The 23,280-nt window shown below is 57.6% G+C and overlaps 2 protein-coding genes across 2 annotated transcripts in view; one reads left to right on the forward strand and one right to left on the reverse strand.

Moving 5' to 3' along the window:
* Nucleotides 1-3,565, forward strand: part of ZNF697 (zinc finger protein 697) — a 6,252-nt gene extending 2,687 nt beyond the window's left edge. Inside the window, exon 4 of the mRNA XM_012730014.1 lies at nt 1-3,565. This exon is cut by the window's left edge and continues 6 nt beyond it. Coding sequence (XP_012585468.1) covers nt 1-577 — 577 coding nt within the window. The 3' untranslated portion in view covers nt 578-3,565.
* An 11,022-nt stretch (nt 3,566-14,587) lies between these two features.
* On the reverse strand, nt 14,588-19,639 carry LOC101637093 (3 beta-hydroxysteroid dehydrogenase/Delta 5-->4-isomerase-like). The gene is made up of 3 exons (XM_004689592.1): nt 19,495-19,639; nt 17,709-17,873; nt 14,588-15,399 (listed from the first exon to the last, which is right to left on the reverse strand). Exons 1-3 carry the CDS (start codon nt 19,637-19,639, stop codon nt 14,588-14,590), a joined length of 1,122 nt encoding a protein of 373 aa, XP_004689649.1.
* Between the last annotated feature and the right edge of the window lie 3,641 nt (nt 19,640-23,280).

A 23,280-nucleotide genomic window follows, 5' to 3' on the forward strand; every position in this document is an offset into this window, starting at 1 on the left:
CTGCGGCGAGTGCGGCAAGGGCTTCGTGCGCCGCTCGCACCTGGCCAACCACCAGCGCATCCACACGGGCGAGAAGCCGCACGGCTGCGCCGACTGCGGCAAGCGCTTCAGCTGGCGCTCGGACCTGGTCAAGCACCAGCGCGTGCACACGGGCGAGAAGCCCTACATGTGCTCCGAGTGCGGCGAGGCCTTCAGCGTGAGCTCGCACCTCTTCACGCACAAGCGCACGCACTCGGGCGAGCGGCCCTACGTGTGCCGCGAGTGCGGCAAGGGCTTCGGCCGCAACTCGCACCTGGTCAACCACCTGCGCGTGCACACGGGCGAGAAGCCCTTCCGCTGCGGCCAGTGCGAGAAGCGCTTCGGCGACTTCTCCACGCTCACGCAGCACCAGCGCACGCACACGGGCGAGAAGCCCTACACGTGCGTCGAGTGCGGCAAGAGCTTCATCCAGAGCTCGCACCTGATCCGCCACCGCCGCATCCACACCGGCAACAAGCCGCACAAGTGCCCGGGCTGCGGCAAGGGCTTCCGCTACAAGACCCACCTCGCCCAGCACCAGAAGCTGAGCCTGTGCTAGGCCGCCAGGGGTGCCCCCTGGGGAGCAGGCGCCCGGAGAGGAGGGGAAGGGGGGCGGGAGGGACACACCGAGAGTGACGGGGGAGCCCGCTGTCAGGGGGTCCCCAAGGGGAGGGTGCTTTGGGGCGGCTCTATCCTGCCTGCCTCCGCCCCAAGCAGGCGATGTCTGGGACCTGCTGGCGGCCTGTTCAAGTGGGCGCGATGGAGGTGAGAGGCTGGAGCCGGGCTTTGAGCACCCGGAGGGAGGGGAGGTTGAGGCGGCTCTGCCTGGGCTGCCAGAGGAGTGGGTGGGCCACCCTGGCCTTTGAGAGTGGGGACAGTGTGTGGCCCAGGTGAGGGGCGGGCGTGCCCGATCCTGGCTGGCCCCACAGAAGCAAGCGGGGTTTGTCCCGGGCCCCCACACCAGCCGCAGCCCCGAGACCCCCGGAGGAGGAGAGGGCGCTGTCAGTTTTGGAGAGGGTGTTGTGTATACTCCTCCTTTCTCTGAGCCACTGTTAGCTGCTATTGTGAAGCATCCAGGGAAACCAGGCAGTTTCAAGGGCCCAAGCTGGTCCTCAGGCCTCCTGGGGAATCCTGGTTCTGCTCTTGGATTTGTGCTACTTCCACTAAAATGCTGTAGTTTCATGCTGGGTCCAGGTGTCTCTGGGAACAACAGGCCCCCGGTGACAGGTGGGCCAAGCCCAGCGTTGCTTCGGGTCTCCCTTGTATCTTGTAAGGACGGAAGTGGACTCGTCCCAGCTGTGTGGCCGGCCCTTTCCCCCCGCCAGCGTGACGTATGCCCCGTGTCACCCAGCCCGTCAGCAGGGAAGCAGACGTGGGGGGTGGGGAAAGACACCTGGCTCGTCCATGTACCCTGCCCCCCCCCCCGTGATGGGGGAGATGATGGAGAACCCTCACCCCCGGGTTTTGATTGGGGCTCTGGCTCTGGTAGAAACCCCTGTCTTGAATGTGTGGGGTGGCACAGTAGGGCACTCAAGGCTTACGTGGGCGGGTGTGCGCAGGGAGAGGTGGAAATGCCAAGTTGCCAAATAGCACAAGCAATGAATGTTTTCTGGAGGTTATATAAATGCCAAAACAGCACTTTTACATTTGCAAAGTGCTTTATGCTTTTTAATAACTGCTAGTTTCTCACGTCTTGGTGAGTTAGATCAGTGTTACGACCCCGGCTTAGGGAAGGGCTGGGGACTGGGGCACAGGCTGTTCGCAGAGGCGAGGACAGCTTGGACGGGACTCTGTGCCCTCCAGCTCGGCTGCTAGAAGACTTACCTGTTGTGATTTATATGAATCCAGGACATGGAACATGCTTACGCTGGGTGGCTAACGCAAGGCAAGTCTAGAAGGGCCAAAGATGTCCTTGCTGGCAAAGCTGGTCTTTGCCACATACAGTGTCCTCGATACGACTTCCCGCTAGTTGGGGCTGTAGTTAGATGACTTGTAGAGAGGCCCGCCCCTGTGCTGGAACCTTCTCCTAGGTGAGTTTGTAGAGGTTAGAGCTGGGGGGTGAGGCGCGTCTCCTCTGCCCTAGCGAGCGCTCCTCTACTTTTCATGGGGACTTCTTCACAAACTGTGGGACACACTTGAAGAGAAAAAATAGCTGCAAGATTGTTTTTTATAGTTTTAGCAAATTTTCTGTGGATGCTGGTAATTTATACTTGATCAGTTGTCTGCTAGCAAAGAATCTCATTGGGGACTGTAGGAAAGCGTGTTTATGTCCTTATCAGAACACATTAAAAACAATACTGAGCGTTCTGGGTTTGGGTCATGCCTGTTGATCTTGAGCTCTTAGTTTCTTTTTATCCCAAAATGCAAATCGAGTCCCAACATGTGGTTTTTGGAAGACGCCAGTTCCTTTTCATTTAAGTCAAGAGTACAGGCAAGCATTTTGTCCGTTATTTATTCTGATGCTTGTCGACTGAAGATAGAACGAGCAGGACTCACCAGGCAATGATACAGCCCGTCGATAGGTGACCTGATCCCCTGGGTTTTATTTCCCAAGCGCGTCTACCTCTTCCAGCCGTTTTAAGTTCTCGCAAGTCTGTGCCTAAGAAATCTCATTCGCCGTTTGACTCTTCTGGTTTGATCTGCCTTTTATGAGTTAGTTGGTGTTTTGCTGCCATCGCTGTAAATTTGACAGTCTCGTCTAGATCAAATGTCACCTGTTGGTGTCCTCGGGGGGAAGGGCTGGGGGGGAGAGATTGGGGCTATTGAAAAATAACTTAGTGGCAGTAGAAATCATTGGATTTCGCTGACCTCTCCTGTCCCGTCACCGTGAGGAGAGGGTCAGCTACCACTTCAGCGCCCTCCTGTGAGCCAGTCCCCTAGCGGAAGAATCCAGCCATCAAACCCGCCTTTCGTGGTGTTTAAAATGTGATTCCATTTTCCTTACAACTCTTCAGGGAACATAGCTGCATTGCGTGAGGTTAATGCATTTGGGAGGCTGTTTCTTGTATCTAGTTTTAGAGTAATATTTTTTCAGCAAACCTTGTCCCGTGGTTCACCTTTAATAGTGACTGTCTGGAGATACCGCCGCCAGCCCCTCGGTGGGGGGGCGGGTGAATCACCGGTTTCTTGGGGAGCTTATCCAAGCATGGGCTTCTCTGCTCCCGTGACTGGAGAAAACCTCAGTCAACTTAACTAGGTTAAGTGGCCTGACTGAATCTTGACTTCTGGCCTAGAAGAGCCACACAGTCTCTTCAGGATCAAGAGACTGAACAGATGTGAAAAAGTACAAATCCAGAACCTGTGTTCATAGACAATCTGAACTGTGTCTGAAGTTGGTGCACATTTTCGTCCGCCGTGATGTTACTTTATAGCCGTTTGTTAAACTAGTGAATAATTTAATGATCCTAAAAGTAGCAGGTTGTGTGTGTGTACTTGTGTATGTGAGAAGCGCCTTATTTTCAGGTTGTTTTATTTAATGATGGTTCCCTGGACAGCATCCTGGTGTCCAGCGACCGAAATGGAGTATTTGTCATTAAATCCGTATCAGTCTTGCACCGGGTCAGTCTTTCTTCCCTCTCCACCCCCCCCATTCAGGGGCCCCCCTCCCCCTTTTTGTACCGGGTCACATGTTGCAGAGCCGGGCACACACTCAGCTCCCACACACCTGTTTGTAGTTTCATTGCCAAACAGCCGGTTGGGCACGACCCTCAGACGACGGAGAGATGGGGTAGTTGTGGTCGGGACACGTGACCCACAACCCCACTGCCTGGAGGTTACAGGAAGGCCGCGCAGGCGTGAATGCTCCGGTTGGCCCGGAGCGGGCTGAGTCTCAAGGGAGCTCTGGCGCAGCCGGGAATCCTGCGCACACTGCTGCCTGCCTGCGCGGCCTGGGGACGCGGGCATGTGGGCACGTCAGGGACTGAGGCAGTTTCCGAAGATCCGTGTCTCCATCCTTGTCAGAAGCCGTGTGGGGGCGTCTGCGGAAGGCCAGAGAGAGAGTTATGGGGAGGGGGAGGGAGGAAGTGTTCTGCTCCTGCCTAATTGATAAAAATAGCACGATTGAATCACATCACAGAGTATTTTCTTTCCCCGGGTTCTAAAAAATGGAACAGAACCATCAACTCGACTGACCTTTCGCTGAGACGAATTTTTATTCTCTGCCCAACCTCATGAAACAGTGAGACAGCTGCTCTTCGGGAAAGGATTCAGAAGACACTTAAAAAGCAGAGGCATGAAAAGAACCTTATTTTTAACGATGGCGGTTCACCGTGGGTACACATCCTCGAGCCTGTGCCTTGCCTAGCGGGACAATGTGTCTGGGTCCTGGGGGGCCTGGAGCCCTGTGGTCACCCCCCTACTCAGGCCTGGCTATTCAGGTTTATCCCCATCAGACTAGACGCTGGTCCCTGGGACATTGCCCCCGCGCCTGGGAACACCAAGTATTCACAGCCCTTGTTCAGTGCCCGTGGGCCAGCAGTGAACCCTGGCTGGGCCACCCGCCCCATGGAGGACATGTGGCCTGAACTGGCCAGTCCAGTGAAGGAGGCTCTGTCTGGTCATCTTGGAATTCACTAGCTCGATTAGTTGAACACAGAGGTCCTGACCCCAGCTGACGGTGGAGGAGCTTTTAAAAACAAACAGCCCTTTCCAGAGGCTGATGAATTTGCCTGGGGTGAAGTCCAAATACCTGTAATTTTATATGGCTCCCTAGGCAGCCAGGCTGGAGAAGTCTGTAGGACCAACTCAGCATCGTCCTTCATTCTTAGGGGTGCTGGTGAGTAAAACCCACGACCTCGGGTCCTCCGTGATAAAAGGCCTCGTAAAGACGCAGCTGACTGCCACCCCTGTAAGGAAAGTGTTCAGATGGGGCCCGTTTCCACCCTGCCTGGGCCTCCATGTCTGGCCCTGTGCTGGCCAGTGCTCCTGGGTTGCATCACGAAGAGGCCTGGGCACGGGCCACGGGGACGCACCTGTGATTATGGACACCTGGGCGCAGAGGACACTGGGCCTGCGCGTGTGAAGTACGGACACCTGGCCGAGGAGCACAGGGAGAGAAGGGGGCTGTCTCCTGACTCAGCATTAAAGTCCTGTCAAATGTGTGGCACAAGAGCTCCAAAATCCTTCTGTCTGTGACAATTGACAATGAATCACCGGGCCTGGGAAGGTGCAGAACACCCCCCCCCCACCGCCTTCTGCTGGTCATTAAAAATAATAGATGCAAAATAATAATAATAATAACAATAACAATAATAATAAGTGCAGGCCAGAAAAGGGCCGGGATTTGCTTTTCATCAGAAGATGCCAGATGGATGCTGCCAGCTGCCCCTTCTTGTCTCGGAAGGCCAGGGATGAGCGCGCCTGCCTGTCTGCCCTCATTTTGATCATTCCCCATCTTGGTGCACGTAACTAAGCCAAATTCCATGTGTTACTCCTTTTCTTAGCAACCCTTGGATACTGTGTGCTCAGCCTTACCCCAGCAGGGAAAGAGGAGCCACACGCTTCCCAGGTCTCCATCCTGAATAGCCCTGTAAGGTGGAGCCTTCTGTTTTCTTGGTCAGAACTGTGAGTGCCTGGGCTGCCTGCTGTGTTTGCAAGGTCACCTCTGCTCTGGCTGCTCTGGCTTTCCAGCTCAGCTGCGGGTGGAAGCCAGACCACTGCTCACTGAGCTCCTGGGTCTCCTCTCAGCAGCCAGTGCTCAGCCTGGAGACCAACGTGCTCAGTGGGGAGGGAGGTGTTTCGTGCATAAAGTTGCCCTCTGCTAAGAGGTTAAAAAGGCTCCAACATTCTCTTTTTGTCTGTGACAACTGGCAACGAACCTACCAGGCCTGGGGTGGTACAGGACACCCACCCTCCACACACAGCTTCTCCAGGTCATTAAAAATAGTAGGTGCTTGGCCCTCCCTGGGGGCGCAGCGGGTTGAAGCGCAGCACTGAGAAGCTAAAGCCGCTTCCGCATGAGTTCGATTCCCGCCTGCCCCGGAGGAGACCACATGGCGCGGCAGACCTCTCCTGACCCGCCCAGCAGTGGACTTCGTCGATCTGCCTGTTCTGTTCCCCACTCTGTCTCTGGTGAAGCTTCTCACCGCCCCTGAGCCTCTGGCCTGTACCCCAGTTCTGTATGCACAAATAAATAAATCTTTAAAAAAAAAAATAATAGGTGCAGGCCAGGAAAAGTGCTAGTCCATGCGCATGCCCGCATGGAGCCCCGCAAAAACCTGGAGGTGTTTCACAGGCTTCGCCAGTGACCAGAGACTGGGGTCCCCCAGATCCTGGATGTAGTAGTGCAGTTCAGAGCCATCATCGCTTCACAGAACGTGCTCCCTGGCCCCAGGCCGGAGCGGCGTCTGCGCCTGCCTCCCCCGTGGGGATAGGCTTTCCACCCTGGCTGGGGCTGGGCCGGAGACCCCGAGAAGCTCACCCAGCAAACTGCCGGCCGGCCCTGCAGCTGGGAGACAGGAGAGCTCGCGTGCTCTGAAGCTCTGCCGGGGGAGGCTGGCTTTGGCGCCTGCCTGACACCAGACCCAGCTCCGTGGCGGAGAATCGCTGTGCAAACTGTAAGTACGACTTTTAAGACACAGTCCCTGGACGGGGTGGGTGGAAAGCAGGGACTTCGTGCCAGCCTGGCTTCCGGTGTCGTGCCTGGGAAGGAGCTCCTTCTCTGCTGAGGACTCGTTTGCGTGATGAGAGTTCGGGTCACCACGCTGCCATGTGGGCAGCGTCCCACTCTGTAGGTAGGTGGGGAGAGGGTGGGTGTGAGCCTGGGGAAGTTAAGGACGCTGCTGCAGGCCCGGCCGGACAGCTGTAAGGAGAACGGGCGTACTCAGGCTCCTGTTCGCCTCCCGCGCCGGCCTCTCGGGCTGCCTCCCGCGGCTCCCAGGTTTCGCGCCCACAGGTGATAATGTGTTACTGCAGAAGGTGCTTGGGGGTGCGAGCAGCGGGCAAGTGAGCCAATAAATACAGACACCTGGGCCAAGAGCCCAGGAGCACGCGGCCTGTGCATACATAAACGCGGACCACGGGCGAAAAGAGGGAGTGTGGAGACTGTGACTGTGAAGAGATAAGAACCTACCCGGGAGACATCAGAGTCAGAACAGGAGGCCCGGCCTCAGCCAGCGCTGCCTCGGGGTGCAGAGTCTTGGGGTTCCCGGGAGGGTGGGTTCCTGCAGACCCCCAGCCCATGATGGCCCCGCAGCACTGGGCTCTTCACAGGTGAGACGCCTTCCCTGCTCCCTCTCCTCCCCGCCCCCTCCCCCCCTCCCCCCCTCTGGGCCAGACATGGGGATACAGCTGTGCACAGGGCACCGGCACCCTGCAGAGTCCATCGCCTGGCCAAGAACGTGGACACCGCCAGGCTGAGACAGGTGCCGGTGGAGGGCCATCCCGCCCCAGCCAGAGACGAGGCCGCCAGAGCAGGAGGGGCGCTGGCAGGGACCGCTGCCAGGGGGAGCTCTGCGGGCAGGAGGCCGGGGGGACGGGGCGCGGCTGGAAGGTGGTCAGGCGACAGCAGAGCCGCAGCTTCAGGCTGTGACCGCCACCCTCACCCCTGCCGCCGCGCCACGCTTCTCCCCAAAGCCGCGTGTCCCCGCCCCACCCCGCCCCGCCAGCCTCTCCGCTTCCACACCCACGGGGAAGGCAGAGTATCCTGCAGGCTGGGAGCTGGGTGTGCGCGCCAAGACGGAGCCTTGAGTCACTTTGTGAAGTGGCGGAGGGGAGGTGTTTGCCGGCCACAGCTGGAGCCACGGGCTGGGGGGGCTTATTAGCTCTAAAAATTGAACCCCAGTCTTTGATCTCCCCTAGAGGAGGCGGGGCCGCCCCTGCATCCCTCCTGCAGGGCTGCTTTGCCCCCTGCTGAAGAGAACCCTCACATGGCACCGGGTGCAAAATCAGACACGGGTCCCCCCAGCAGAGCAAGAAACAGCCGGGCTGGGGTGACCCGGGGTCCGTGTGCCCGTGGAGCTGCCCAGGAACCACACCCACGATTTGAGCTCACCCCCACACCAAGGCCGCACCAGCCCGGGGCTCCCCACCCTGCCCCGGTGAGGACCCCGTCACCAGCATGGTTTTGGAGGAAGGGGTGACTCTCCTGGTGCTGAAAGACTGCACTTGTAACTGGCAGCACTTCAGGTTTCTGGAACAACAGACGCCTGTTCCAGAGCGCTGGCCTGGGGGCGCTGCCCCTGGGGACAGGGTGGCCGGCCCCTCTCTGGGCCCGCCCTCCCCGGTCATAATGGGCCCTTTCATGCGCCAACACAGACTCGGATCTTGCAGCGGGGTACAGGAAAAGGACTCCCCACCGCTCACCCCGCTCCCTTTCTTGTTTATTTTTTTAAAGATTTATTTATGCATACAGAACTGGGGTACAGGCCAGAGATGCAAAGGGTGAGAGGATTCACCAGGGACAGAGTGGGGAGCAGAACAGGCAGATCGACGAAGTCCACTGCTGAAGGGAGCAGCGGGCGGGTCAGGAGAGGTCTGCCACGCCATGTGGTCGCCTCCGGGGCAGGCGGGAATCGAACTCATGAGGAAGTGGCTTTAGATTCTCAGTGCTGTGCTTTAACCCACTGCGCCACCAGGGAGGGCCTCTTGTTTATTTTTTAAATATTTATTTGTGCATATAGAACTGGGGTCCAGGCCAGAGGTGCAGGGGGGGTGAGAGGATTCACCAGAGACAGAGTGGGGAGCAGAACAGGTGGATCCACTGAAGTCCACTGCTGAGGGGAGCAGCGGGGAGACACGAGGGGTCTGCTGCACTTTGTGGGCCACCTCCAGGGCGGGGGATCGAACAGCCGCACTGAAGCGGCTGCCCCAGTTAGCAGTGCTGTGTCCTAACCTCCTGCACCACCAGAGAGGGCCCTTTTTTGATTTTTTTTTTTTTTTTAAGATTTATTTGTGCGTACAGATCTGGGGTCCAGGCCAGAGGTGCAGGGGGTGAGAAGATTCACCAGAGACAGAGTGGGGAGCAGAACAGGCAGATGGTCGAAGCACACTGCTGAGGGGAGCAGCGGGCGGGCCGGGAGAGGTCTGCCGCGCCCTGTGGGTCACCTCCGGGGCAGGCGGGGACGGAACTCCTCCTGCAGTGTCTTTAGCTTCTCAGTGCCACGCTTCAACCCGCTGCGCCCCCAGGGAAGGCCCATCTGTGGTTTTAAGGAGCACGTGTGGCCAGAGAATTGTGGCGTTCTTCCCCTCCTCACTTAGGGAGTGACTTTCCAAGTCTGTCTTTAGGGAACTTCCCAGTTGGCAGTCTGAGAAGCCTCGGGCACGCGGTCTCCGGCTCCGGCCTCGCCTGAGTGACTCCCCCACGCCCAGTTCTCTGGTGCCGACTTCTTCAGGCCATTGCACCTTGGCCGGGTGTGTGGGTCCTCCCTGGTTCCCTTCCCTCATCTCAGCTGCTCAGAGCAGCTTCTCTGCACGACTCTGTCGGTCCGCCTGTGCCTCTCTCTGTCCCCCCACGTGTCCACGGAGCGTCGGCACCAGCAGGCATCGGGGTCACAGGGTTATGGTGGGAAGGTGAGTCCCTGCCTCAAGGGCGAGGCTGCGTGGCGGGGGAGGCAGACGATAGAAAACCCAGCTCGCGTGTGTGATACCAGCCGCACAAGCGCAGAGTGATAACATGGGGACTCTGGGCGGCGAGTGGGCACGAGAGGACGTGCCAGCCGGAGAGGGGGCAGCTCGCGGCACAGGGGCCCGTGGCGTGGGCACAGGCATGCCGGACGTCGCAGGCCGGTCGGAGCACCGAGTTGGAGACCTTTGGCACAGGGCGGGGGAGAAAGGCTGGCGTTGGTGAGGGCACCGGGCCGCGAGAAGCCTTCCGCCTCTCCTGAGATGCCCACCGTCAGCCCCAGGGGTCCACAGAATGGCGTTAAGGAAACCAGACAGAGGCCGATCTACTTTGGGTGGACAACTCTGGCCACACAGCCGAGAAGAGCTCTCACGGCTGGACGGCTCTCGGAGGCGGGGGGCAGCGATGAGGGGCTTCTGGGCCAGCGCTGTGTCCCCAGGGAGGGAGAAGGCACCCTCGGGGCATTAGCGGGGCGACGTTGGCAGGAGGGTTTGTAGGCTGAAGGTGAGTGGGGGGTTCTGGTGTGAGAAGTCGTCATCTGGGATTATGGGGTGCTCTGTGCCCATGCAGGTGTTTCCCAGCAGCGTCCACTCTGCCAGGCTGGCCTCAGCTGCCCCCTGCGTTCCCCTTTGTCCACACTGTATAAATCAGGCTCTTATTCTCGCCTACATTCTTGGAGTCTTCTCTTAATCTCTTCCCATCCGCCCTGCGCATGGCTGGAGTCCCCAGGCCAGCTGAAGGGCCGGCCCGGCCCGCCCGTGGTCTCGGGTTGCACTGGAGAGTGTCTGCATTCTTCAGTTGAACTATGAATATTCATTGCTTGAGGACTGGTCAGGCTTTTTCCCTTAAATGGTCCAAATTTTCAGAGAAAGCCAGGCTTATTATACATGAACTAAAGAGTCACAAGGTCTTTAGGCAGGGGAACAGAATTCTTGCTTTGAGGGGAAAGACAGGGAAGTGGTGTGTGTCCAGGGGTGACCCAGGGTGACCCCAGCTTTTCCAGTCACATGTCTGCGGCTGCGTCTTCAGGGCCCTGCGCCACCCCGGGCTCTGGTCTGGCCATGGCAGTCCTTTGCAGACCCCACTGCTCTACCTGAAGTGCGTGCCCCTCACGGCTGCCTCCTACCCCAATTGCGGGGGCCCCGCCGTGTCCCCTGTGCAGCCAGGCGCCTCCAGACGCTCCTTACCTTTCCGTGGCTTTCCAGTACCTTTCCCTGGACAGGTCCTGTCCCTTCACACCCCACTGCCTTAGGCCCGCTCCAGCCTGCAGGGGGTGCTGGTTTGTGATCCTTTTTTAAATTAAAATTCATTTACAACTGTCCATTCTTATCCACCTGTTCTGCATCCGTGGATTCCACCTACCACAAGCCAGAAACACACACTAATTCGGCCTGCGATGGTGCTTCTGGACTGAAGGCGACAGCCCCAGGTTAGGAGTTCACCAACTGTAGCCACAGCAGGACAACTGTCCCCAACATCGGCACTGGATTTGGCGCTGAAGGTCCCCTAGAGGTTGTCGATAGTGTGGGCGGGGGTGGAGGTTCTGTACGGACCTGACACCGTTTTATAGAAAGGATTTCAGAACCAGTGGATTTGGGCTCCTTGGGGACCCCAGACACCCCGCTCCAGGGGGGACTCTTAGCTAATGGGCTCCCCTGAGCCTCTCTGTGCCTGTTTTCTCGCCTGTCAAATGAGGACGAGAGACCCCGAGGGCGTAGTTGTGAGGCCCACTACCCACAGCGCTGAGAACAGGCCCGGTGTTAATCCTGCGGCCGGCACGCCCTCACCACTGGCCAGAACCCTGGGGCTCCATGCGCCTGGAGCTCAGACTCTGGTGGACGTCAGTCAGGTGACGACGTGTATGCAGCGAGTGAGCCAAACGCTTCCCGCAGGCCAGGCCAGCACCGTCGGCGAAGCACACGGGCTTTTCTGCAGAAAGACGCCTGCGTGTTCACGGCCGTAGCCTCCAGATGCAGCCCCAGCGGGTGGGCCGGGCAGGGGCCCCAACCAGGGCTGCCCGGCCACTGTCCCCAGGGTCGCACTGCTGGAAAGAGGCTTGGTTATGAGAGGAGAAATCCAGAGGCTGCCGCTTATTCTCACTGGTGTTTGTTAACAAATTGAGGGTTTTGTCATTGAGGGGATGGATGCATGGATGGATAGGTGGGTGGATGAATAGGCACATAGATTAGGCTGTGATTAGTGGACAGAAAGATAGACACACACAGAGACAGATGGATGGGTAGGCAGGTGCAGAGGCAGGTGGGTGGGAGCGGGGAGGTGGAGGCAGACAGGGACTGACTGGGTCTCTGCGGCAGCTGCCGGGCTCCTCAGCCGCTGTCCCTGCAGGCTCTGCCCCCGTCTCTGTCCTGCACTGCCAGCCATGTCCACCTGGTCCTCTGAGGCCTGCCTCTGGGGCCCTCAGTGGCGCCCAGCGAGCTCACTGCCTGGGAAGCCTCCTCAGCAGACAGCACCCTGCCGGGCTTCCCTTCAGCCCGGCCTCCTCCCCGCCTCCCTGGGCTCTGCCCGGCCTTCCGGGGCCCAGCTCCCGCCCCAAGTCCCCCGGGGCCCCAGGGCCCTGGCTGGGCTCCTGCTGCTCTGGCGGCTTCTCCCAGGACCAGGCTGCGTCAGCTCAGCACTTACCTGGCGCCCTGCCTTCCTTCCCTTGCGGGGCTCCCTTGGTCCTCCTGAGCCTCTGCTGCCCCCGTGTGGCGCTTCCCAGGAGGCACACCCCAGGCCACCCGCAGGGCTCATTCCTGCTCCCAGAGAGGTAAGGAGTGGCCTTCTGGCCTCTCCAGTGGCCACTGGGCGGCAGCCCTCCTCCTCCCCCTCCCTCCCCAGCCCCTGTGGTGACAATGCCCTTGCTGCTGCCCTCTGGGTTCAGTCTCTCCAAGCCCCTGAGAGGCCCCACCGGGTGCCTGAGCTCAGCTGCTGTCCCTGGGGGCTCTCCGCAGCCAGAGTGGGCCTGCCTCTCCCTGAGTGACCACGCCCAGCGATTTCCTGGGGGAGGCAGAGGCCAACTTCGGTGAGCCTGACCCTTGTCCTGGCACGGGCCCTTCAGGCCGGGCCCGTGGGCCCAGAGGGGAGCCTCTGACCGGCCCGCCCGGCTCCTGGCCCTCTGCCCGCCTCAGGCCTGTCCTTGCCGGCCTGTGGACCCTGCCTGCTGCAGGAGAGCGTGCCCACGAGGAGGAGCGGGGTCGGGCTGGGCAGCAGGGTAAAGATGGAGGAGGCAACGTAGGGGCCCAGGGGAGCCACGAGGAAAAGAAGGGGCCTCGCTTCCCAGCCTCGGACTCACGCCAGGGCGTTGGGGACTCGTGGAGCCGAGGTGCGTGCAGACGCTTGCAGGGGCCGTCAGGGGCCTGTCCTCGCAGCCTGCCCGGCCCTCCTGCCCCTTGGCTGTGTCCCCACCCACAGTGACTGACACGGTGGCAGCTCTCAGCCTCAGTGGCCCTGTTCTGGGCCACCCCCGTGTGGCCGGGCGTTCACCCACCAGGGGACAGGTCCCTCTGGACATTTTACTGGGGACGGCTACCCTTCCCGCCCCCTCACTCAGCCCATTGGAGAGGGACTAAGAGTCTGCTTTGTTTGTGAATAGCCAGACCCCCTGAGAGCATGCAGTCCTGGGGTGCTGGGGTCAGTTTCACACTAACACGTTTAGCTAATGACTGCCTGGTCATGTTAGTGCCCAGATGTGTCCTGACCGGGCCCCTCTCGTAGGGGTCCTGGAGATTGAGGGGACAGTGGAGGGGACGGGAATTGGGAGGAAGTGGAGTTGCAAGGGAAAGAGGAGGGGGCGGCGTGAAGTCTGGAGGTCGGGTAGGGAGGCCTTGGCGCTTGGGGCTGAGAGAAGATAGCGTTCCGGGCACGCACATCTGTTCTTTGGCTCGCCCCTACCTCAAAGCCACTGTGCAGCTCGTGTGTGACCTGGAAGCTGGGCGAGGGCTGGTGCATTGCCCGAGGGGCCGACACATGGGCACAGTGGTGCCCAGAGACCGGCACCGGGAGGGGCTCCGTGGTGCAGGCGGGCGGCCCTGGCTGCTCTTGACAGACCCACGCGGGACCCCACCCCGACCTGGCTGAATGTGGGCAGTTCAGACTGAGTGGCTAGTGGTCAGCCGTCTGGCTAGATAGCCTCGCCCCTACCAGCGTGGCCGCCAGCAAGCTTTTCCAGTACAGTAGGCTGCACCCCCACTTTCCGGAGAGGACAGAGTGCAGGACGGGGCAGCTGCCCGGCTCACACCTGCAGCGGTCAGGGCTCGCCGCGCTAGCTGGTCCCCACCTGCCCTTTGAGGCCCTCTGTGCACCCCAGGTCCATGCTGTTTTTCTTTTTTAAATATTTATGCACACAGAACTGGGGTACAGCCAGAGGTGCAGGAGTGAGAGGCTTCACCAGAGACGGAGTGGGGAGCAGAACAGGATGATGAAGCCCACTGCTGAGGGGCGCAGCGGGGAGACAGCAGGGGTCTGCGGCGCCCTGTGGGTCACCTCCGGGGCGGGGATCGAACTCGCACCGAAGCGGCCACGGCCAGCTTGCAGTGCGGCGCTTTAACCCGCTGCGCCACCAGGGAGGGCCCCGGTTGTTTTTCTAAATAGGGGGTGATGGTCCCAGCCTATGGAGGGGAAGGAGGAAGGTGACTGTCCACATCTATCAGGCATGAAACCATTTATTATTCTTTTCATTGAGCTAGGCAAAGAACAGGGAATTTTCAAAGGAAAGAAATACATCTGCGTTTAACGTGGAGTTAGGCTCTCCGTTGAAAGAGGCCCAAAGAGCTCAGACTCCCAGCTGGGACTGTGGTCTGGGCAGCTGCTGGCTTGAGCTCGGGGGGGTGGGGTGGGGGTGCAGAAAGCTCCTGGTTGGCTCGGGGCCTGGAGGAAGACAACAGACGGGCAGCTTGGCAAAGAGAGGCTGCCGGGCCTGGCTTGCGCCCATGAGGCCTTCTGGAAGAAACCGAGAGGAAGGCGCTTCTGCAGCCTGCTAGTAATGCCCACGCCATGCGCTCTCCGGCCGGGTCAGTGAGTCTTCGTTTTCAGGGTCTGTTTGTGCTGTTCTACTATGGAGCCCACCCACTCCGCGGTCTTCTGCTTAGCCTCCTCCCAGCTGAGCAGCGGCTTATAGCCCAGGTCTCGCTGGGCCTTGCTGTAGGAGAAGGTGATCACGCTGTTGGTCAGCGTCACCCAGTGGCGGTTCATGGGAGGCTGATACCTGTAGACGGGGCTGAGCAGGAGGCTCACCATCTCCATCAGGAAGGCCAGCCAGTACTTCAGAAACAAGGGCAGGCTCCTTCCCGACTGGAGGGAGAACCCCCACTCTTTGCTCATGTTGTAGTTGATGTCGTCGTAGCTTTGGTAAGGCGTGTCATCTGAGATGTAGTAGAACTGTCCTTGGACCTGGGGGGCCTTCTCGGGGTCCCTCAGGGCCCTCAAGGCCAGAATGTGGGCCCAGGCCACGTTGCCCACGTACACTGGGTTGGTGACGGAGAACCTGCTGTGGTTGGTCAGGACACGGTCATTCTTCAGCGCCTCGCTCACGGCGTAAGAAATGAACTGGCTTTGTTCCCCGTAGATGTACATGGGCCTCAAGGCGCAGGTGGACAGGACGCCGCCGTTCTGGAGCCCCCACCCGCTGGCCGCCAGCACAGCCTTCTCGGCCAGCTTCTTGCTGACCGGGTAGGGGGCCGACCAGGTGGACTCGTGCAGCTCTTCTTCACTGCCGTTCATGATGACCTCCCTGTAGGAGTTGGGCCCGGCCACCTCTATGCTGCTGGTGAAGATGAAGACGGGAACACTCGCCTGCACGCAGGCCTCCAGCAGGAGCTGGGTACCTGCCGCAGGAGTGGGGTGTCATGACCCGGCAGCCAGCCTGCCGCGGACACCTTCCCGCTCTGCCCCCACCCAGGGGGCCAGACCGGGCAACTTCTGCACAGAACAGCGTGCAGTCTGGGTCCTGAGGCCTGGAGGCCCCGGGGCCCCGAGGTCCCTGAGACTCTCAGACCCTGAGGCCCCAAGGTCCTGAGGCCCTGAGACCCCGAGACCCCCAGGTCCCGAGACCCTGAGACCCCCAAGGCCCCAAGGCCCCGAGGCCCCGAGACCCCCAGGTCCCGAGACCCTGAGACCCCAAGGCCCCGAGGCCCCGAGACCCCCTGTTCCCAAGACCCCGAAACCCCAAGGCCCCGAGGCCCTGAGAACCCGAGGCCTGAGGCCCTGAGGCCCTGAGGCCCTGAGACCCCGAGCCCTGAGACCCTGAGGCCCTGAGACTCCGAGGCCCTGAGGCCCCGAGACTCCGAGGCCCTGAAGTCCTGAACTCTGGCCACGCTGTGGCCACTGAAAACATGCAGCCACAAGAGATTGACATGTGGTTCTGGAGAGCGAGACCTTCCAGGCCTTTGGGCTTCAATGACCTGTGTGTGTTCTTTGACTTTTGGAAAAGGACACAGGACTCAGGACTCAGCTCACATTTGCTGAGTTAGGATATTTAGCAATATTGTTTGTCATCCCACCACCCCGTTAGAGCAGAAATCTGAAATTAAAAGGTGAGGGCTGGTTCTCAGACGAGGGACAGTCCTCCCGTAGCCACAGGGCTCACGCCGCCGTGTATGGCAGTGAACTCTTGTCAACATGCGCTCGGCTGTGGCTGTATTTCTCTGTGTTTTGAGGATCAATAAAAACTGTTACAGGAGCTTTGCTTTGGGAGTCCCTGAGCAGGTGAGCAGTGGGCTTGGGGCAGAAGCTGGAGATCCAGGCTCCACGCCTGGGTGAGTGTCCCTACAGCCTCTCCCAATTCGGGGTATGACCTGGTTAAAAGTGGGGGTGATAAGCCCGGCTTCGCGCTCCCCAGCTGCCACGGCCTTGGGCTGCAGCCTGGAGGGAGCAGGGAGGAGTGCGCCCCCTGGTGGCTCATTCTGGAGTGGGCGGGCCTCAGAGGCCCTTGGCCTGTGCAAAACATTTCTCCTTGGAGTGATCCAAGGTGCTTTCCCGTGAGAAGGAAGGGTTTCCACGGAAGTACCGTCGCTCTTATATTTTGTGTTTTTATTCTTTTTAGGGCCTTTGTGCAACTTGATGGGGGGGGGGGGAAGCTGACCTCGGCAGTGGTGTTGGTTCCTGTAGGCTGGCACCTGTAACGCCCTGGGGGTAGGCCCCCCGCTGCTGTGGGGAGCAGCCCCGAGTGAGAATAATGAGAGGGACTGAAATGTTAACCTGGGTGATCTCAGCAGCCCCCTTGCAGTGTGGGGGTGACTGGGGTTACTGGAAGCGTCTTTTTTGGGACTGTGCTGTTATGTGCTGAAAAAAACCCAGTTGTTTCAGGAAGGAGACGTGTCAGGGCGAGTCGCCGGGCTGGGGAGGAGACGCAGGGCAGAGCGCAGGTGTCGTGGTCTTGCTGAGCGGCCGGGGCCAGAGGGGACCCCTGAAATTCCCGGCACACTCCTGAGGGGTTTAAGCTAATTCTTCCAATGAATGTGTCTGCGTTAAAGTAGATTAGACAGTGACAACACAGAACGCGTCACTGAGACGTTCCGGGGTACGGATCTGCATATGGGGTGCCAGGCTGGGAATTCCTCCTTAACAGGGGGCCCCGCGTTGCAGGTAACAGGTCACCATGGCTACTAAGAAAATACTAGAGGGACCCAGGTGCTGGGCCATTCTGCCCTTCCTGACTGCTGCGCCCCATTCTCCAGTTCTCGGGAGAGGCTCCCCTCTTGGGGGGCACCAGATGCTTGCATCTCCCTGGGTGATCCTGTGCAGGGTCCAGCCTGGAGCTGTGGCCCAGAGCTTATGCCAGACCCAGTGCTCCACGTCACACAGCCCTTTGTTCTTGGCCTTCCCAGGCGACCAAAGCCTTAGAGCTGCCCAGGCAGTGATGGCTGGGGGTGCCCCCGGGGGCCCCATGCGAGGTCTGCATCAAGCCCGGGGAGCGAGCACAGGGGCTGGGCAGCAGGAGGGGGGGCCTGGAGTTTCCCCACGAATGTTTGGACAGTGGACGGCTGCCCACTGTCCTCAGCCCCCTCAGTAAAGGCCGAGCTGTGAGTTCTCAGCGGCTAGCCAGGAGCGAAAGCGCTTGGCCAGGCCCCCGGGCGCTCATGAGGGCCTCCCTGCCCTCCCCCCCATCTCTTCCCCGGCCTCCCGGACCCGCTACCTTTCAGGTTGACGTTCATGATGACATCTCGGGGGACGGCATTCATGTAGTCGATGATGGAGGCCGTGTGAATGACGGCAGAGACGCCCTGGCAGGCCCTCTGGAGACATTGCTCATCCAGGATGTCCCCTTCCAGCAGCGTGAGCGTCACCTTTCCCTGCAGCTCTGCGTGAACAGGAGATGGCCATTGCGAGGCGATGGGCCTGGCCAGGCTGTCTGAGAAAGCCAGCACCTCACCCAGGGCTTCAGGGCAGAACAGGGGAGGGCGGGGAGGGAGAATGGTCCGTGGAAGGCTCAGAAATCGGAATGGTGTCATTTTGGGAGAGAGCAAGCATCTGTTCCCATCCATGCCAGTCCAAGAATCTGAGCCACAGGGAACCGAGTGGGCAGCTCAGGGTGTGGGGGCGGGGGGGGGGGAGATAGAAGAGATAAGAACTTGAACTTAATTCTGCAGAGCATGAGCAACTGTGTATGGGTTTGGGATGAGAGGAGAAACATGAAAAGTGCTGTGGGAAGCTGGCCTGGGCCTGCAGGGCGTGGGCTGGCGCAGGCATTAGAGAAAGAGGCCAGAAGGAGCTCACCCCCAGGCCAGGGCAGGAGGGCCTGGGGCCCTGTCAGCAGAGCCAGCGGCGAGGGGCACCCCTGGCTGGCCACCTCTAGCTGCGCCGTCCCCCCCAGGGTCAACCGCCAGGTGGCCAGAGTGCCAGGAGCTGCTGGAGCCCGGCGCTGCTTACCAGGCCCGTGCCTGCGGCTGATCCAGGAGGGAGCAAGACTTTGCAGACCCAGAGCCCGGAGGGAGCAGGGACAGGCAGGGTTCAGACAATGGGGGGTGTTCTCAGGATCTCTGGGCAGCCAGGCCCGCAGCAGGCCTCCTCCCCTCCCCACCCCGCGGGGGAGGGGGCAGGGAATTGTTTGGGGAAATGGCCGGACATAGTGGACTGCAACATTGCAGACTCGTGTGGTGAGAACTTAGGGCCGGCAAGGGCACCCGTGAGCACCTCCGCTGGGCTCTGGCCGCACTAGTCAGAGACCTCAGCAGGTGCTTCACTTCTGGAAAATTCAAAGGTGACACCCAGATGGGGCAAGCTGGTCTGACCTCCCCCCCAGCTCATTGGGAGTCTGGGGGTGCGGCCGACCTTTCTGTGGGACCCACGGCACCCCGGCCCTGGTGTGCGCCACAGGAGCTGCAGCCTGGGCAAGACCAGGCGGCCCAGCAGGCTCTGCAGCCGATTCCCTTGCAGTGGAGCAGGGCAGGGACATGGGGCTGGAGAGGGCTGGGAGCAGCAGACGCTGTCGCCCACTGCGTCAGTGCCCTCCTGCCGTCTCTCTCACGGGCACACACGTGTGTGTGTACACAGAGGCACATGCAGACCCTCCCCCCACGCACACACAGCCCTGGCCCTGTACCCCACTGTGACTGGAGCAAAGGGAGGCCTGGAGGAGCAGGCCCTCGGGTAGCGCCACCAGGTTCCTGGAGCTCAGTGGCCGCGGCAGGTGTCACACAGCAGCTGCCCCTTCAAAAATCTTCACGACATTAAAGAATCGTTGGCGAGGAGGGAGCAGGCGTGACTGCAGCTGATGCACAAAGAGGCCCCGAGGGAAGGTGTCCGCTGCCTCCCTCCGTCTAGTCCAGGTCAGAGCCCGGCCCCTGACCCCAGCCCCTGCCCCCTCCATGCTCCTGCTGACTCTGGCCGCAGGTCCAGCCTTGGCCTTTAATTTGTAGACAGGGTCCACCCCCCGCCCACCACGCGCTCAGGGGGCTTAAGGCGGACTGGACTTCACTTACTAGAAAATTCCTCCTGGACTTCTGGTCTGAAGACTTTGTCCAGTAACCTGATCTCCTGCAGCTCCTTCTCCTCCACCAGCAAGCGGACAATCCTGACACCCAAAAACCCTCCTGCTCCCGTCAAAAGGCATTTCCAGCCGGTCATGGCCAAATCTGGGTCCTAGAAGCGCTGGCCGGGAGCCCGAGCCCACTGGGAGCAGGCGGGAGTCGTCGCTGGGCCTTGGCAGGGAGAGAAAGGAGAGGCCAAGTGGCCACAGACTCACAAGCCCCTTTCTTCCCTTCACCCCCCTCTTATAAGTCCCCTTTTCCCCCTTGACACCCCACCACCTTCCAATAATGGAACGAAAGTGAAAAAAAAAGCTCTACCTGGTAGGTGGTTGAAAGCCAGACGAGAGTCTGGTTCCAGTCCCTTATCTCCCCGAGGCAGGTCTGGGTTTTATGTGCCCTGGCCTCTGACTCAGCCTCTTTGCCTTGAAACGGCTACATGCCTACTGGTCACTCCTCCTCCGGCGCCCTCCTCCCCAAAGAGTGGCAACATTCCACTTCTATCACTCACGCTTCCAAGGCGCAGGAAGGCAAAGAGATCTCAAGGCCACGGCGAGATAACCATTGGGTTCTAGCGTCAGCCACATCAGCTTCGAGGCAGCCCCCATCTGTGAGCTTAGACAAGCCAGGAGGCATCTCCCAGCACGAGGCATGTTCCTTCTGGTGCCGTAAATGATTCTGTGCCGGGGGCCGGGTCTACAATGACCAACCTCGCCGCTCACTCTTGGGGCGTCGTTTGAAATGGCATCTTGCAAAGTTTAGAAATTTGCAATGGCTGCAGCTTCAAGCACTAGCTTCCTGGGACTGGCTCCCCAACCCCCCCCCCCAGGACACCCAGAAGTCAGTTGGTTTTTCTTTCCCTCCGTAAGTCATGGACATTCTCCCCTTCCCACTTGGGAGCTGACTCCCTGTGCATCAAGCACATTTTTTTAGGAGTCAGGCCACTGAGTTGCAGCTTGTTTTGTGAAGTTATCAGCTTCAGATAAAGGTTCCTCGAGCTCTCTGAAGCTTGCAAAGCCCTATCTGTGGGCACCAAGATATATTACACACCTCTACCTGCAATAGTGGTGCTGGAATGAAGCCATGCACTGTCTCCTCCTGAGGGCTTGAGAACGTTGTTGGCTAATGTTTCCAGGAATTGCCTTCAGACAAACAGCCAAAGAGCAAGAGTTCAGATCTTTAAGTAGAGATAATTATATAGAAACTGAGCAATAAAATAAAGGACGGGTGGCTGGGGGCCACAATATTGCTCTTTTTTATTCCAAACCATTTTACTGAGATAGGATTTTTATGCCACAAATTTCACCTAAGTGTCTAGTTCAACTATTTGAGCAAAACTATGACTTGTGTAACCATCACCACAAATGTGTTGCAGGACATTTCTATCAACCCCCAAAGATTCCCAGGGCCCCCTAGTGGGCAGTGCTTGTCCCCCCCCAAGCACAATTTAGGACACCCCTAATTGAGTTTCTAATTCTATTGATTTGCCTTTTCTAGACATCCTGTAAATGTAACCATCAATCTGTGGTCCTGTGCATTCTTTGCTCTAACACAACATACTTTTGAAATTTACCTGTGTGATGACCTATATCAGTATTTTTGTTCCTTTTTGGGGGCTGAATACTATTCCCTTAGATAGATATACCATCTCTTTGATTATTCACGTCAACTGATGGGTAGCTGGAGTGGAGTAAGTGGAGTCCGTGTTTCCCCTTTTTGGACTGTGACAGATAAAGCTACTGTGCATATTCACAGACGTGGGTCTGTGCAGACATCTGTTGTCGTTTCTCCTGGGCATGTACTAGGAGTGAAGTTGCTGGGTCAGCATGAAATGAAGAAGGTGCTGAGCCGTTTTCTAAAGTGGCCTCTTCCTACCATTCATGTATAAATGTTTCAGCTTCTTTGCATTATTGTTTCTTTGTGTCTCCCAGTGGTTATCCCCCTGTAAAGAATTATAGTAATTCTAGGAGTTAAGCGATGACATGGTTTTGATTTACATTTCCTTAATGACTAATGATCTGTTCATGTGCTTTTTGGACAATTTATATGTTTTAGGTGAAATAGCTAAATCATTTGCCTCTTTTAGCTTTAATTAATTAGTCATTAAATCTCCTGACTTTATTTTAACTTAATAGACTTATTTATGTATAATTTGCATATCATTTAACTTAATAGACTTACTTATGTATAATTTGCATATCATTTCTTTCTAACTTTTCAATTCTATCCCATTGATCTGTGTGTTTTTATTCAAATACCATACTACAAACTCCATTTGTAGTTTAGTTTGAAGTGAGCAAACACGATATTCCATTTTTCTTATTTTCTCTCAGGATTGCTTTTCAGTCTAAGGTCTTTTGTGGTTCCATTAAAAATTTAGAAACAAATGTCACTGGGATTTTGTAAGCATTGCGTTGAGTCTGTAAACTGCTTTAGGTAACACGGTCATTCTTTCAATCCACAGACATGAGGCATCTTTCTATTTCTTGGTGCCTTTTGTTTCTTTTACCTGGGTGTTACAGTGTAGAGGTGTTACTTCCTTTGTTAAGTTTATTTCCAGGTACTTCAATGTGGTGCAATTATAAATGGGGTTGATTTCTTCTAATTTCTTATTTGCATATAGCAGTGTGACAGATTTCTGTATATTGACTTTAAACCCCACCTCTCCTGCATTCATTTGTTATTTCTAGTACGTGGTTGGTGGGTTCGGGTTTTCTCTGACATTCTCACACCATCTGCAAACACTGGTAGTGTTGTTTTTGGGGTTTCTTTCATGTCTTTTTCATGCCCAGTTGCTCTCGCTTGGACTTCTACTACTATGTTGAACAGCAGTGGTGAAAGTGGCCATCCTATTACTCCTGACCATAGCGAGAATGCTTCCAGTTGTTGACAATTAAGTATAACCTAAGCTATGGGTTTGTCAGGCATGACTTGATTATGTTGAGGTGCGTCCCCTTGATTCCCAATTTTATGAGAGATTTTACCACACGTGGGTGTTGAATCTTCCCAAATGCATTTTCTAGCAGCTCTTGAAATGATCATATGATTTTTATTCTTTTTGTTGATGGGGTGAATCACATTAGCTTGTGTCCCTCGAGTGGATCCCACTTGGTCATGACTCTCTCACTAGACTGATGGGTTTGATTTGCTCAACTCAAATGGACTTGTTACTTTCAAAGCCTGCTCTGTCAAAGCAGCCCACGCACGTCCCCTAACTGTCCCATACACCATCCACTAAAGCCACTGCTTATCCATCTACTGTGCGGGCAGGCTTAGGAGACCTTCCTCTCTTTCGATATGGGGAAAATGGTACAGTTTTGGAATTTTTTTGGGTAATTAAACGAGGTATATTCTCATACTCTATACTACTTCAGCATGAGGAGGGGACCTTGTGTTAGTAGGTGATAGGCCTGGTGAATCTTGGGCAGCTCCGCGATGCTGATACTAACTCAGACAAAGGCCACCCAGCTATCATGAAGGAGGCAGTAGCATTCTCTCCGCTGGAGATGGGGTTCAGGTGCCTCACCCACACTGTAATACTTGGCTGCCCCTCTCTAAGAAGAAACCCCTCCTTGATGCATACTTTAGATTAACAAAGGTTTCATCACTAGCAAACCCTGCAGGCTAACGAGCCTCCAGGCTAATGCCATCGAATCCATCAAGATACAGCAAGAGGTTATAGCTACCAGGAATTCAAGATATGGAACCACCACATGGAAGGAACGAAGGGACTCCAGCCTC

The sequence above is a fragment of the Condylura cristata genome, unplaced genomic scaffold (assembly GCF_000260355.1).
Source record: "Condylura cristata isolate star-nosed mole 26May11 unplaced genomic scaffold, ConCri1.0 scaffold00026, whole genome shotgun sequence".
NCBI lineage: Eukaryota > Metazoa > Chordata > Mammalia > Eulipotyphla > Talpidae > Condylura > Condylura cristata.